This window comes from Gopherus evgoodei, chromosome 12 (genome assembly GCF_007399415.2).
Source record: "Gopherus evgoodei ecotype Sinaloan lineage chromosome 12, rGopEvg1_v1.p, whole genome shotgun sequence".
Lineage (NCBI taxonomy): Eukaryota > Metazoa > Chordata > Testudines > Testudinidae > Gopherus > Gopherus evgoodei.
In genome coordinates this window covers 23,301,016-23,315,976 of record NC_044333.1, presented here as the reverse complement: position 1 = coordinate 23,315,976, position 14,961 = coordinate 23,301,016, and the positions used below count along the sequence as shown (strand labels likewise).

General features: G+C 38.0%; 1 protein-coding gene and 1 long non-coding RNA gene across 6 annotated transcripts in view; one reads left to right on the top strand and one right to left on the bottom strand.

The window, feature by feature from the left end:
- The window catches only part of ZNF507 (zinc finger protein 507), a 47,893-nt gene that overhangs the window by 6,215 nt on the left and 26,717 nt on the right, over positions 1–14,961 (bottom strand). For 2 of the 5 annotated variants that reach the window (XM_030581233.1, XM_030581234.1), the window contains exons 5-7: positions 11,651–11,755; positions 4,974–5,108; positions 482–4,819 (exon numbers count right to left, since the gene is read on the bottom strand). The exons of 2 other annotated variants lie outside the window; for them this stretch is intronic. In XM_030581233.1, coding sequence (XP_030437093.1) covers positions 4,453–4,819; positions 4,974–5,108; positions 11,651–11,755 — 607 coding nt within the window. In that variant the 3' untranslated portion in view covers positions 482–4,452. Of the gene's footprint in view, positions 1–481; positions 4,820–4,973; positions 5,109–11,650; positions 11,756–14,961 lie in introns of those variants that run through there. One more of the 5 variants, XM_030581235.1, reaches the window with a different exon arrangement.
- The window catches only part of LOC115660174, a 32,099-nt gene that overhangs the window by 8,776 nt on the left and 8,362 nt on the right, over positions 1–14,961 (top strand). Inside the window, exons 4-5 of the long non-coding RNA XR_004002771.1 lie at positions 4,540–4,611; positions 11,668–11,773. This is a non-coding gene — a long non-coding RNA (uncharacterized LOC115660174). The remainder of the gene's footprint in view (positions 1–4,539; positions 4,612–11,667; positions 11,774–14,961) is intronic.

Sequence of the window (14,961 nt, the reverse complement as noted above, 5' to 3'; positions counted from 1 at the left end):
AGGGTCAGCACGAGTTAATCTGTACAGAAGAGAAGTAATTTTATTCACATCAATGGAGAAAAAAGTAAAGGTATATACAGAATATGGATAAATAAGGAAGAATAATTATTTTCAAGAAACTGATCTATGTAAAATGTATGTACTTTGTAAAGGGAAGGTAATCATGCTATTTTGTTCTCCATGTCCCCTGAAGGCAGGACAGGAATTTGCTACAAAGGAGACGAAGTTTTTCCTACTATCTAAGATAACTATGAGGATAGTTAAAGTACTGGAATAGATTCGCAAGGGGGTTGTGCCTCTACATAAGAAAGGCATTCTGCTTATATAAAGCATGATGATCTCTGCCTGGGTGTTCAGATTGGATTTGCACACCCATTTCAAAAGGTGTAGTTTTCTTCCACCTTACCAAGCACTGGCTCAGTATTTACTTCCCCCGTTAAATATTTGTCTCATACTGTACAAATAAAAGCAGAACACTAAGAAGTGTTTAACAAAAAAGTTTATTACCAAAATACAATATTAAAGTCAATACATGACAAATTCCTGTAAAGCAAAATAAATTATTCTAACGTACAGTATTTCAGAAGGTAGTTAAAGTAGTACTACAGACTTGCTTCATAGTTCCAAACAGACAATCTGTTCTATTAGGAACACAATCCTACAGAGAGCTTAAGGCATGCAGCTTAATGTGCTGGATAGTTTTATAAAATGCAATTCATCCTATTTTAATAAGATACAGTGTCAAAAGTAACTGCAGTCTTTGTCAGTTTTCTAATTTTTTTTAAACTTTGGCTATAAAAAGCACTGCCATAGTGTTACAATACCTTTTCTTAAAAAAATACATGTACTCATGTCCATGAATATCAAACGCAAATGTAAATTTCTATTAAATATATTCGTCAATACTTTTGAGCACCCACTGTACATTTTTATTTTATTTTAATGATTAAATAAGTGCTTGGGACAGGAGAATACAGTAACTCTGGCTGAATCCCACTCTCTCTTTCTAGGCCAAGTACGAAGTAGAAAGCTACAATGGAAGATTACAGATCCCCAGCTATTTCATGAGTAGAAAATGGGAATTTCCTCCATAACAGAATTGTAGACATCTAGAACAAAGGCTTTAAGTTATAGTCCATGTCACTGAATAAAAAGAAAAACCAATAGCACTGCAAGTATGATAATTTGCTAGTTCTGTGTGCCAGTAGCATCTCAAAATATTTGTAAATTCTCAAAGGAATGGGAACATTGAAATGGTGTAACCCTGAAAAGTGCTGTTAAAACAAACCCAAAACATGCAAACAAACCAATCAACACAACACTTTCCAAAGCAGGTATCATGATCAGAATACTTGCTTTCAGGAACTGATTCTGTAATCATTCCACATTCATAGTTTCTGTTAAAGTCAAGGGGGAATTTTGAATGTGAATCGATGGCAGCATGGGGACAATCAATAAGGAATTTTTCTCTATGAAGATTATTTTCTGCAGGCTAGCAAGTAATTGTTTCTTGGCAGTTGTAGTATTTATCCTAGTCAGTTTTTAGAAGGCCCTCCCACCCCCTTCTACTGCTTTAGAACAACACATGGTTAACCGAAGATTACTCACACAAATAATGAGATGGTAAAGAACACGCTGTAAATAGCTATACCTTGGTTTGTAGTTCCAATATATTACAATGGGTCTTGCTGCATTATATTGTAACACTGCACTCAGAAAAAACATGACTAAAAAGTTCGACTTTGTAAATCTGGGCTCCCTGCCATCTTCTAGCTCATGCCTCCAAGTTCTTCACATTACATTAGTGTAACAACTTCAAAATGCATGATCCATTATGGGAAGAAATTAAGTTAAGGTCAAGGCACACTGTAGTTTCGATGAGTTTAAAAGGAGAATTTAAAATACAAATTACTGTGGCCTCTCCGAAATTTTTATATTTACCAGATTTTCAAATGACTGCAATAAATAGGATCTGTAAATACAGGATCTGGAATGTTAGAATGCACTCTGTGATCTCAGATATTAAAAATGTGCCCAATTTCCTGTTTTTTAAACAGAATTCTACAGGAAGGATACAATATTGGTCTCAATACTGGTCACTAAGACAACACCAGTACCCTAATTAAATATTTTCCACCTCTGATTGAAATTGTTCATTATAATCATGTTTTTAAAGTGTCAAATTAGCCTGTATAAATATGAAAAATTCCCTTCTGATTGGCCCTTGTATATTCTATTTTTAGTAAAATATGTAAAACATACAGAAGTTACTTTACATTTTTATTTAAAATATGTGAAATGTACTATGTTTAGTTCATGGATAGGTCAAACCTATTAGTGTAATGGGCTGTATGACGATAGATCTTTACCAGTTTTTAAAATAACTTTTGTACATCTAACCTAATTTATAACCAAATTAATAGGACTACTTACATGTAGAAAAAGTTCAAAATTTTTAAAAACAAACCCACTTTAAAAGATCACCAGTACAGCTTGAAATACAACTCTGCCCTTTATCCAGCCTTTATACCCTGGGTTGCTTCTTAAAAGTAAAGTTGTATACAAAAAGCTATCCTCTTTTTGCTTCCTGTTTACCAGCTCCACTGTCCACAGGAGAACTTAGAAAATTAACACAGAAATAGCACCATGAAGACTGTACGCTACTCATACACCAGCTTTTCAGATTTCTATAGTTGTAGCTTATTTCTGCTAAAAAATGTATAAATAGGTAATAAATACAAAAAAGTTCTGCATCATTCTTTGAAACAATAGTGTACTAACCATTTTTAACAAATGAGCAACTAACCCAGGATAACTGAACTGAGATGCCAACAACTGGGCATGCTTCCGTGCAATTACAGTTTTGAAGCTACTTTTAAACCAAAATTGAATGTTTCAAACTTCATCAGAATGTTTTAGTCTGACTGCAAAAGGGCTCCTTTTCAAATGTTACACTTTTTTTGTAGCAAGTATATACTAAAACACAATTTTAGGGGCCAACTTTACAAGTGATTTGGGCAGAATTCCCTGGCAATTAGCCTGCATACTGAAATTCCCATCCATATATAAACTGATGTAGGTCATTTAAACTACATGAAAGATCAGCATTATAATTTTAGAAGCAAAATGTTTTTAAAAAGGAAGAAATTTCTAAGGGTTGTTTTAAAAATACAAGACAGCAATTATCAAGTTCCCTTTGTGAATCCTTATCACATGCATCAGTAATGTTTACTCCATTAACCATCATAGATCCTGTTACTTTCTATTTCGGTGCAACGGAGGAAAGGTTGTTTCCACAAAGCAGGTCAATTTTTACTTAGAAATTATTTTTGCTGAATTCTCTTATTGTGAAATTTGAAGCATTTTATGTGAAAAGATTAGTATACCTCTTGAGTAATTATTTCAACAGACAGTGTTAGAGCCAGACTTTTCTAGGTACTTAGGCACTTAAAGATGTAGGTAGGCACCTAGTGTAATTTTCAAAAGTGGCTATGCACCAAGTGCTTTTGAAAATCCCACTAGGCGCCTATCTATATCTTTAGGGCCTAAGTACCTTGAAAAATCTGGCCTTTTGTCAATTACATTTCTGGTGATTGCCTGTTCCCACCCCAAAATTACAGCACTCATTATGTACTGACATGAAAATGTCACTAGAAAAAAATGCCAATTTATATCATGATCCACTTGCTTTTAGAGGTTTGGCTGAATATTTTAAAGAAAGACATTAAACAATGGGTCGTATGAATTTAACATGTCTAAAATAAGATCTTGTATTTACTTAGGATCTAGCCAAATAATTGGCAAGATACCTACTGCCTTCAAGCCACTCAGCTTCTGCTGCCTTGAACTGGCTCTTTCTATTAGTGACAGAAGGAATACCATCCAGTACTGTTTATTCAGAAAACAACTGTTAAGCTGGGAAGAGTAAGGCCTTAAAAATAAATCAGGAGCACCCACTTCACCATCTACCCCTTAGAATCGAACAGTAAATTTTAGGTGAGCATTAATTCATAACCTGTATCTGGCCCAATGTCCTTTGCATTGAAGGAAAAACAATTGCCTGAAATGAGTTTCACATCCTTAACTAAATACTATCAAGGCACAAAAAAAAAAAGCCTTTTGAATTGAGCTAATACCTTGTCTAGCTGCTGAGTTTGGTTTTCTTATTGTGCTAATGCACTTTGGATTAACACCAGGCACTGAGAAATCCAGACTCTTGGCATCACAGGGAGGGATAAAGGGTTAGATGGATCATTCCACAGTTTCCCCAAAATGGAGTATTTAATGGTTTTAGCTAATTAAATTATGTCCGTAATTGCAACAAAGACTCAGTTGGGAAATCAGTACATTTTACTTGCGTTTCCTCTCTTGAGCAAGTATCTCAGGCAACATTAGCAAAGAAAGAAAAAACCCATTTTAGGAAAGCCTCTCCTTTTTAGCTGATAGTTTGATCTAGTTGGAGTTCTGAATTGCACTGTGGTCCTTATTTAGAATGATGTTTATGATTTCACCTTCATGTTCTTTCATATGATCCAACAGATTTTCTTTGTTGGTGGACTCAAACCCACAAATACAACAGCAGAAGAGTAGAACACAGTATTCGGTGCCAAGGTGAGGCTGACTGGAGTTCTTTTCCAAATTGCATGAGGTATTAATTGTTGGATTAAGTTTTTGATTTTCATGAGAACCTGAAATTTCATTAGTAGTCTGATTAACAGACTCTGAAAATGACATCAAGTTCTCTGAACTCTCTAGAACAGGTACTAAACTTTCATCAGTGCTTTCTAATAGAGTCTTTCCAGGTAGCTGCCCTTGAAACCTAAAAAATAAACAAAGTTTTTTTTTAAAAAGTCATAGTAATTTTTTTTGTTTAAATTTGCAGATTGTAGTTTATCTTGAGTCAATGTTGAGTGCTTTCAAAAAGTCTAGATTAAGGATTCTAGTTTGTAAGGAAGTGTCATACATACACACACCTGCCACTTTGTGAAATTGCATCATTAATAGCCTTGTTCACTTGTTCATAATTATAATTTTGGTCACTTGCATGTTTCCACATATGGGACTTCAGGGAAGGAGGGTGACTGCATACATATCCACAAAGAGAACATCTGAAAAACAATGAGGGTAAGAGAAGGTATTTGAAGTGAAGTCAAATAACTCACTTTTTAAACTAAATTTTCTAAAACAGGCCAAATGAGATAATACAGCTGAGAATTACGGTTATTTCCTTTCTCTCCTAACGTTTGGTCAAAGAGAAATGTCTCCATGTTGCAGCAATTTCAAGATGTCATAATAATTTAATGCCACTATAAATAAAGCATGTCAACCCTTCCTTGTTTTAAGTTTATATCCCGGCCAAGTAAATGTAGTTCAGAATAAAACTTTGCATGGAACATCTCGTATTTACAAAATATTTAAAGCAAATCAAAACAAAAAATGTAGAATGCTACTATCAATTTGGCCATTTTTTTTTTTTTAAAAAAAAGCAATTTGAATACTACAAAAATGCAATAGTTCTGATCACTTCAACTTACCTTCCATTTTAGAAATGAAATTCAGTGTGAAATAATAAATAAATGTAGATTATTGTCTTCTGATATTTTAAGGAAAACACAAAACAAATAGCCAGAAACAGTGAATTCTGAAAGTTTGCTACTGTGCATGTACAATAATTTTTTTCTCCATTAAATTTAGTTTGTGTTCCTAATTGATATTTAATTGACACAGCAGACATTTTTATACCATTCCTAATTACATTTTGTAAGAACAAAAGTATATAAATAGCAAAGGTTGGTAAATGAAGGAAAACATGGGAATTTGTAACAAACGTGACACTGCAATATTTCCTTTTCTTGCTTCTTCATTATCCCATTATCCCTCCCTTCTCAAAACTAGTTACAAATTAAGATTACTGAAAACCCCTTTGAAAAAGTCTAACAAAACCATAATGTATTATGTATCAGAGGGTAGCTGTGTTAGTCTGGATCTGTAAAAGCAGCAAAGAATCCTGTGGCACCTTATAGACTAACAGACGTTTTGGAGCATGAGCTTTCGTGGGTGAATACCCACTTCTTCTGATGCATGTCACTTGCATCTGAGGAAGTGGGTATTCACCCACGAAAGCTCATGCTCCAAAACGTCTGTTAGTCTATAAGGTGCCACAGGATTCTTTGCTGCTTTTACATAATGTATTATGGAATTCAACTGGATGATTAAAAAACCTTTGGGAAAGTTTCATAGAATGAGATCTTAAGTATGTTTTTAGATAAATTTGTATAAAATCCTACTCCATGTAATATAGAAACGTATTGGCTTAATCCCAATTAAATATAATGGGACTTTTCCATAAATGAAAATAATGAGAATTTTAGAAGTTTTATGGTTAAAGTAATTTTAAGAGAGAAATCTGTTAACACTATACATACATAATAGACAAAAGGATGTGTGATTATGGGAGCATCCATCACTAGCAAGTTGTGAGGCACAGGGGCTGAGGGCCAGGTGCCTCTAGCACTTGAGAAGCTCTCAGTTATCAATAATTAAGATAGTATGCTGAATTTGATTACCATCACAAACTGGCATTTTCACATTTTGTTAGAATTCCAGCCTCAAGTAGTTGTACTCTCAGCTACAGCTAAGAATCTACTTCAGTCACAATTCTATCACCCTTCAACAACAGTCAATTTTTCCTGTTCAACTATCCCAGTGTCATCTCATGTTATATTATGATGGATTTGTTAAAATGGCTGCCACCTGTCAAAAAGCTTTACTTTTCAGAGGAAAAAATATTTGCTATTAGTATAACATCTGGAAACCCTGATACTGCACCACACAAGTCAATGGGAGTTGTGCCATTGACTTTAATGGCAGCAGGATCAAGCCCCAAATGCAGCAGTCTGAACTTGCAATGGCTGCAATTTCCACTAACTAGAAAACAAAAGAAACAAAATTCTACTTACAGCTCCTCCCAGAATACTGTGGAGAACGCATAATTTGAAAGGTTATATGAAGATATGTAGTACACAGTGTACACTACATGTATGTGGCAAGGAAGGCCAGCTCCACTGGCATATAATGAGGCCACGCTTTTTAGCATTACTATCTCTATTACGTATCAAAAAATGTACAATTCTACCCCGGGGGCGGGGGAAGGGTTGTTTGTTTAATTTTAATCCTTCTTAGGCAAGTGAGATTTTCAAATTAGAGTCAATGGATGTCTCAGTCTGAATGAAAACTTTACTAGCCAAATCAGATTGCTACATCACAATCCTGCCATTTTAATAAATAAAAACGAATGCACGCCTTTAAAATCCCAACTTCCCTCTTAAATCAGTAAAGTATAGCTAAAAGAATGTTTAATTTTGCAAAGTTGAGTGAGGAACAAAAGGTAAAGATGCCCACTCAATCACAACTCCACCCCATGTGCACATGCATTACAACAGTCTTTAATTATATGTTGTTTGTAGCATTGTTATAGCCATGTTGATCCTAGGACATTAGAGACACAAGGTGGGTGAGGTAATATCTTTTATTGGGCGAACATCTGTTTGGTGAAACAGAGAAGCTTTCCAGCTACCCAGAGCTCTTCTTCAGGTCTGGGAAAAGTACTCAGTGTCAAGCTAAAAATACAAGGGGTAACAGATTATTTAGCTTTCAGAGTAGCAGCCGTGTTAGTCTGTATCCGCAAAAAGAACAGGAGTGCTTGTGGCACCTTAGAGACTAACAAATGTATTTCAGCATAAGCTTTCGTGAGCTGCAGCTCACTTTTTTGGATGCATAGAATGGAACACACAGACGAGAGATATTTATACATACAGAGAACAAGAAAAGGTGGAAGTATGCATACCAACAGGAAGAGTCTAATCAACTGAGATGAGCTATCATCAGCAGGAGAAAAAAACTTTTGAAGTGATAATTGAGATGACCCATAAAAGGTGTGAGGAGAACTTAACATAGGGCAATAAATTCAATTAGTGTAGTACCCAACCATTCCCAGTCTCTGTTTAAACCTAAGTTAATTGTGTCTAATTTGCATATTAATTTGAGTTCAGCAGTCTCTCTTTGGAGTCTGTTTCTGAAGTTTTCTTGTTGCAAAACTGCCACCTTCAAGTCTGTCACTGAGTGGGTAGAGAGGCTGAAGTGTTCTCCCACTGGTTTTTGAATGTTATGATTCCTGATGTCAGATTTGTGTCCATTTATTCTTTTGCGTAGAGACTGTCCGGTTTGGCCAATTATTTAGATTATTTAGCGTAAGTAGTTAACACATATTGTAAGAGACCATTCAAGGTTAACAGGTCACTTCACCTTGAATGGTCTCTTACAATATGTGTTAACTACTTATGCTAAATAATCTGTTCCACTCAGTGTTTAGCTGTGACACTGAGTACTTTTCCCAGACTTGAAGAAGAGATCTGTGTAGCTGGAAAGCTTCTCTCTTTCACCAAACAGAAGTTTGTCCAATAAAAGGTATTACTTCACCTACCTTATGTCTCTAATTACATGCTCACATTAGTGACACAAGGTCACTTTACTGCAGAACCCTTGCCTTATTCAGTGTGCAGGTTCGATAGTACAAACTTACTGAAGTGACAGTTCAATACTTATTTTTGAATACTCATGGTTTAAAGAGCAGACTCCTAGCTCAGTCACTAACGGTATGTCTACATCTACAATTTTGCAGCGCTAGTTGTTACACCTGTATTAGTACAGCTGTATAGGGCCAGCGCTGCAGAGTGGCCACACTTACAGCAACCAGCGCTGCAAGTGGTGTTAGATGTGGCCACACTGCAGCGCTGTTGGGCGGTTTCAAGGGGGGTTCGGGGAACACGAGAGCAAACCGGGGAAGGAGACCAGCTTCGCCGCGGTTTGCTCTCGCGTTCCCCGAACCCCCCTGCAAACCGCAGGGAAGGAGACCTGCTTGCTCGGGGATTCGGGGAACGCGAGAGCAAACCGCAGGGAAGGAGACCTGCTTGCACGGGGGTTCGGGGAACGCGAGAGCAAACCGGGGAAGGAGACCAGCTTCGCCGCGGTTTGCTCTCGCGTTCCCCGAACCCCCCTGCAAACCGCAGGGAAGGAGACCTGCTTGCACGGGGGTTCGGGGAACGTGAGAGCAAACCGGGGAAGGAGACCAGCTTCGCCGCGGTTTGCTCTCGCGTTCCCCGAACCCCCCTGCAAACCGCAGGGAAGGAGACCTGCTTGCTCGGGGGTTCGGGGAACGCGAGAGCAAACCGGGGAAGGAGACCTGCTTGATTACCAGAGGCTTCCTCAGGTATGCTGGGATACCTACTTATTCCACGGAGGTCAAGAAAAGCGCTGGTAAGTGTCTACACTTGATCACCAGCGCTGGATCCTCTACACCCGAGACAAAACGGGAGTACGGCCAGCGCTGCAAACAGGGAGTTGCAGCGCTGGTGATGCCCTGCAGATGTGTACACCTCCTAAGTTGCAGCGCTGTAACCCCCTCACCAGCGCTGCAACTTTGTGATGTAGACAAGCCCTAAGCAACACATTTTTGCTTTCAGGATTACAGAACTATAGTGTTAATGCTACAACATGCTAATTTCAAATCAAAGCTGAAGGTGCTCAGCAACTTCCAGGATCACTCACTATACTACTCATCATCCATGGGTCAATATATGAGCATATCGCACAACATGATCCCATAGGAAATATACAAAGTATAGTGAGAGGAAAGAAATACACATAAAAGGAGTTTGCTGTTCTTGGCCAATGTTTTACAGAATGCATTTTTACATTCCACTTTTAGCAAAAGAATGAAGATTGAGGAAGAGCACTTAATTTCTGCAGTGTGCATTCATCTTGTGGTTTTATATAAGACATAGCTGCTGGAACCTAGGTCATTCTACAGTAGTACATGGAGATCAGTTTCCTTATTTCTATAACAAATCATACAGAGTTCAGAGTAGCAGCCGTGTTAGTCTGTATCCACAAAAAGAACAGGAGTACTTGTGGCAGCTTAGAGACTAACAAATTTATTTCAGCATAAGCTTTGTGGGTACAGCTCACTTCATCAGATGCACAGAATGGAACATATAGTGAGAAGATTATATATATATATATATATATACACACACACACATACAGAAAACATGAAAAGTTGGGAGTTGCCCTACCAACTCTAAGAGGCTAATTAATTAAGATGAGCAATTATTAGCAGGAGAAAAAAATCTTTGTAGTGATAATCAAGATGATCCAATTCAGACAGTTTGACAAGAAGGTGTGAGGATATTTAACATGGGGAAATAGATCCAATGTGTGTAATGGCTCAGCCATTCCCAGTCTCTCTCCAAGCCTAAATTGATGGTATCTAGTTTGCATATTAATTCAAGTTCAGCAGTTTCTCCTTGGAGTCGGTTTTCGAAGCTTTTCTGTTGCAAGATTGCCACTTTTAGGTCTGTTATTGAGTGACCAGGGAGACTGAAGTGTTCTCCTACTGGTTTTTGCATGTTATGATTCCTGATGTCAGATTTCTGTCCATTTATTTTTTTGTGTAGAGACTGTCCGGTTTGGCCAATGTACATGGCAAAGCAGTATTGCTGGCACATGATGGCATATATCACATTAGTAGATGTGCAGGTGAATGAGCCCCTGATGGCATGGCTGATGTGATTAGGTCCTATGATGAGGTCAGTTGAATAGATGTGTGGACAGAGTTGGCATTGGGCATTGTTGCAAGGATGTATTCCTGGAGACTTCATCACATGACGATCTTTAATTAAAAATTAATCTTTAGTTCCTGGAGACTCCAGGTCAATCCTGGAGAGTTGGCAACACTATACAGAATTCAGTTTAATTTGCCCTACTGGCTTAACTTCTGCTGAATGATTAAATCTCACTGTTCAAGAATGTCCTAAATTGACATACTGTGGAAATTTTCTCACAGCCTTTGACAAAGTGGACCATCAGGGACGTTGAGAGGCCAGAGGTGTGGAAGTTTTCAGTAATATTAGATGACTGCAGAATGCTTTTCTACAGAGTATAGCTGCAGAGTACATAGTGTCTAGTGCTACTAGAAAGCACTCTGGAAAGGAGCATAGTGGGGAGGGTTAGTTTACATTTTGTAGTTGTGAAGATTTTGGATTTTTTTCTTGAGACCACAACTTTTGTATGCATGCGATTTATCCCAATGGCCCTGGTTGCCTGCCCAATCTTCCAGTATGAGTTATTTAGTTTCTTTGCATTTTTGCCTTCATCCTAGGTTTTCAACTCTTTGTTGCAAGTTAGCACTGGGTAGCCATGCTGAAGTATTAGAATTTCATTTATAATAACTTTTTTCCTCAGTATGTAGCATGTGGGAACAGACTACTAATGGTATTTATCAAATATACACAAATATAAGACTAGTGAAACTCATGTTCTTTTCTAGGATAACATAATGCAACTCAACGTTTCGTCTCACATGGAGACACTAAGAATACCAAATTAGCTCCAATACTTTTTGCTTTTGTATGAATGTTAATCAACTGGCAATAGAGAATAAGACAGGCAGAAAAAATAATTCATGACAACCTACCCAAGCTATTTTTTTATTTAGATTACAGAGAAAGCAATGAATCTGAACTCCACTTTGTTTCATAAGGGAACAAAATCACACTACTACGGCTTTTGCCAACTCATAACTGTTACATACTTGTACTGTTCCATTAGCTGCACTGCCTGGTGCTCCTGTGGATGGCGCCTCATATGACATTTCAAACTATTCATATTTGTTGTGGCGAAGTCACATACTCGACATCTGAAGAAACAACAACAAGTAAGTGATCCCAACACCCTGATTGACACAAATTAAAGCTCCAAGAGGTAGCAACAGGATATTTTTGAAAAACTGTGAGCAAGACTAATAATAGTTTACTCAAGTCTAATAGTCATTTTTCATGAGGGGCAATTTCTGCCCAGATTTACATCCTGTGAAACTCCACTGAAATCAATTAGTTTCACAAACTCTAAAAAGGGTTCAGATACACCATGTCTATCCCAAGGGTAAGTTTCAGGCTATGTCAGATCAAGGCAAAGCTTGCGTTTTACAGGTATTGTATGTCATGTTCGTGAGTGGATCTCATGCTTCAAGCCTACAAATTCTCCTTACTCCCTATGTTAAGACATCCACACCTTCCCATGTCACTTACATATTATCTTTCACTTATTAAGAAAACGTAAGCTCCAGATCATTAGATATCTCTTTACAAACAAAAAACAAACAAAAAACTGGAGATGAGATCAACAGGGCTGCAATTAGGTGGCCCTGGACAAAGTTGACACCTTAGTGCTTACATATTAGTTTTGTTATTGAACGTTTAATTTAAGTCGAAATATTCCTCCATGAAAACAAAAACATCCTAGACACCTCAAACTTAGATCTATGGCCATTGCACAATGTACATAAATACCAAAATACTGCAAGTAAAAATCAGCTAACCTTCCTATAGATAGCAGATTAAAGCATCTCTTACTAAAGCCATTCAACTCAACTAAAATACTATCTGTATATAATTTTCAGGAATTTAGCTATTTCTTAAAAAACAAGATCTTACAGATCAAATATTGTAGATATACACCACTCTTTACTCATTTTATAACTTTTTTTGAACAACTTATAACTAGAATACTTATTACTACATAAGGCATGAAAGTCATGTTACCTGCATGGTTATTTCAAAGACATCCAGTAAACAATCCAGTATGTTATCTATGCAATTACAAAATACTTATCTGGCCAAGAACACAAGGTATAATTTGCCTGCTCATTTACTATTCAAGTCAATAGGACTTAACACACGCCTCAGTATCTGGCCCTAACTATTGCTGATTTGACAGTTATTAAATAAATAAGTATTCCAATTACATGATTTTTGTTTTGTAACTTAAAATATTAATAAGCATTACAACAAGGACTAACATCTAGACATACCGTACAACAGAAACACAGGGAAAAAGGGAACAGTGGTTAGCAAACTTCTAAAGACTGAGTAGCGTCTCTTGATTTGCAGTTACATACAATATGTAGCACTTTTACAAAAATATAATGTAATGAGCTTTGAGTGGACACCTTTCAACGTCCACGAGGCAGAAGCAATTTAAATCTTGCCACGAGAGTGTGACATTCTGTACCTTGGGGGAGCACCCTGTAACCCCCCATATTCCTCATGAGTATATATTTGTGATTATTACATACAAAGCAAGCATGCCTTGTAAGATATCAGGGCAAGGTTACGATCTGGTGAAAGTCGTTTCTCTATCCATATATGTATATCAGTAAATACATGTGATGTTACGAGAATTGTGTTGTATAGATGTCTCTAAAACATGCTGTAACTTGGGGAATCAGCCAGATATTAGCTCCCAGAGGCAACAGCAAGGAAAGTAACCAACGCCCCGGGCGGGGTGTGAAACAATCCATCAACAGTAATTGTCCAGCAAGGGAGCTATGATTCAATGACTCACCTGCATAAGGCCACACCAAGGGGATTGCTCAACTTTGCCTGAAGACTTAGCAATGCCCCCAGGCATACCTGGACTTGTGTTCTACAAGCACATGGAATGAGGATATAAAACTGAACACAGGGGGCCCAGGCGTGGCCTTTTCTCCTGCCCCCACCTACGCTGCAAGCAACTAAGGGTACGTCTACACTTGCAGAGTTTTTGCACTGTAAATTTCACCAGTCCGGTGAAAGTAAAGCGCTGGTTTGTGTACTCAATTCCTCAGGTGTCAGAGTGTTTACATTAGCAGCACTTCCAATGCAGATGAGAGCAGCGCTCTAGGGCAGCTATCCCACAGTGCAGCTCTCTCCAGTTTGATGATGATTGGGGGGTGCGTGTGTGTGTGTGATTGCGGGGCACAGCCTCCTCTCATGCAAAGCCTAATAAGCTCCAGTAACTCAGCATTGCTCCAAGCAGGGGATCATTTGCTCCATAAAGCAGGCATTGTTACCTGGCCAAATAAGTGAACACTTGCCAAGAAAACAGGAAGGGGAGTTTCAAAGTTCCAGAGGCTTTACAAGGGGAGGGGTGGATGTCCGTTTACCTGGCAGCAGAGCGGCTGGCCAGAGTGGTCACCTAAGCACTTTCGGATATCCTCCGGAGGCTAAAAGCTGTGTAAACAGGAAGAATGTGTCTTCACTTGCACATCACTGCAAAAGCATCACCAGAAAGGACTGTACGTCTCTCCAGGAGGTGGTTTTCTTTTTGCAGTGAAACATCTGAGTTTCACTACAACGTCATTGGCAAGTATAGACGCTCCCATGTTTTTTGCACAAAAAAAGACACTTTTTCCGCTTTAAATGGCAAGTGTGCACACTTTAAATGGCCTTGTCTACACTGCCACTTTACAGCACTAAAACTTTCTTGCTCAAGGGTGTGAAAAAAACCCCTCTGAGTGATGCTAGTTTCAGCGCTGTAAAGCGGTAGGGTAGAGAGTGCACCAGTGCTGCCAGCTACTCCCTTTGTGGGGTGTTCTTTTTTCTTTTTCTCGCAGTGCTAGTGCTGCAACTCTGCAGCAGCGCTTTAACATTGGTATTGAAGACATACACTAAAACACTGAGAAGAATACAAGACTCCAACAGCAGGAGGAACAAACTTGTATATTAAGGACTACAATATCTAGTGGGGGTCAGAAACTACTTAATCTAGATATTGTCCAGTCTAACATGGCTGAGAGTTTATACTCCTGCTTATATTTTCTTTTCTTTTGGTAACTAACTCTGACTTTTTGCCTATCACTTAATATCACTTAAAATCTATCTTTTTTTATAGTCAATAAATTAATTTAACTGTTTGTCTTTACCGGTGAGTTTGTATGAAGTGTGTGGCAAATCTCAGGTTTTGCAAAGGCTGGTGTATAACCACTTTCCACTGCTGAATAAATAAATTAATAAATCTGCACCGCCCATCTTGAGCAGTGCACGATGGTATATGCCTGAGGTACAGTGCTGGGAGGTGGGGGGA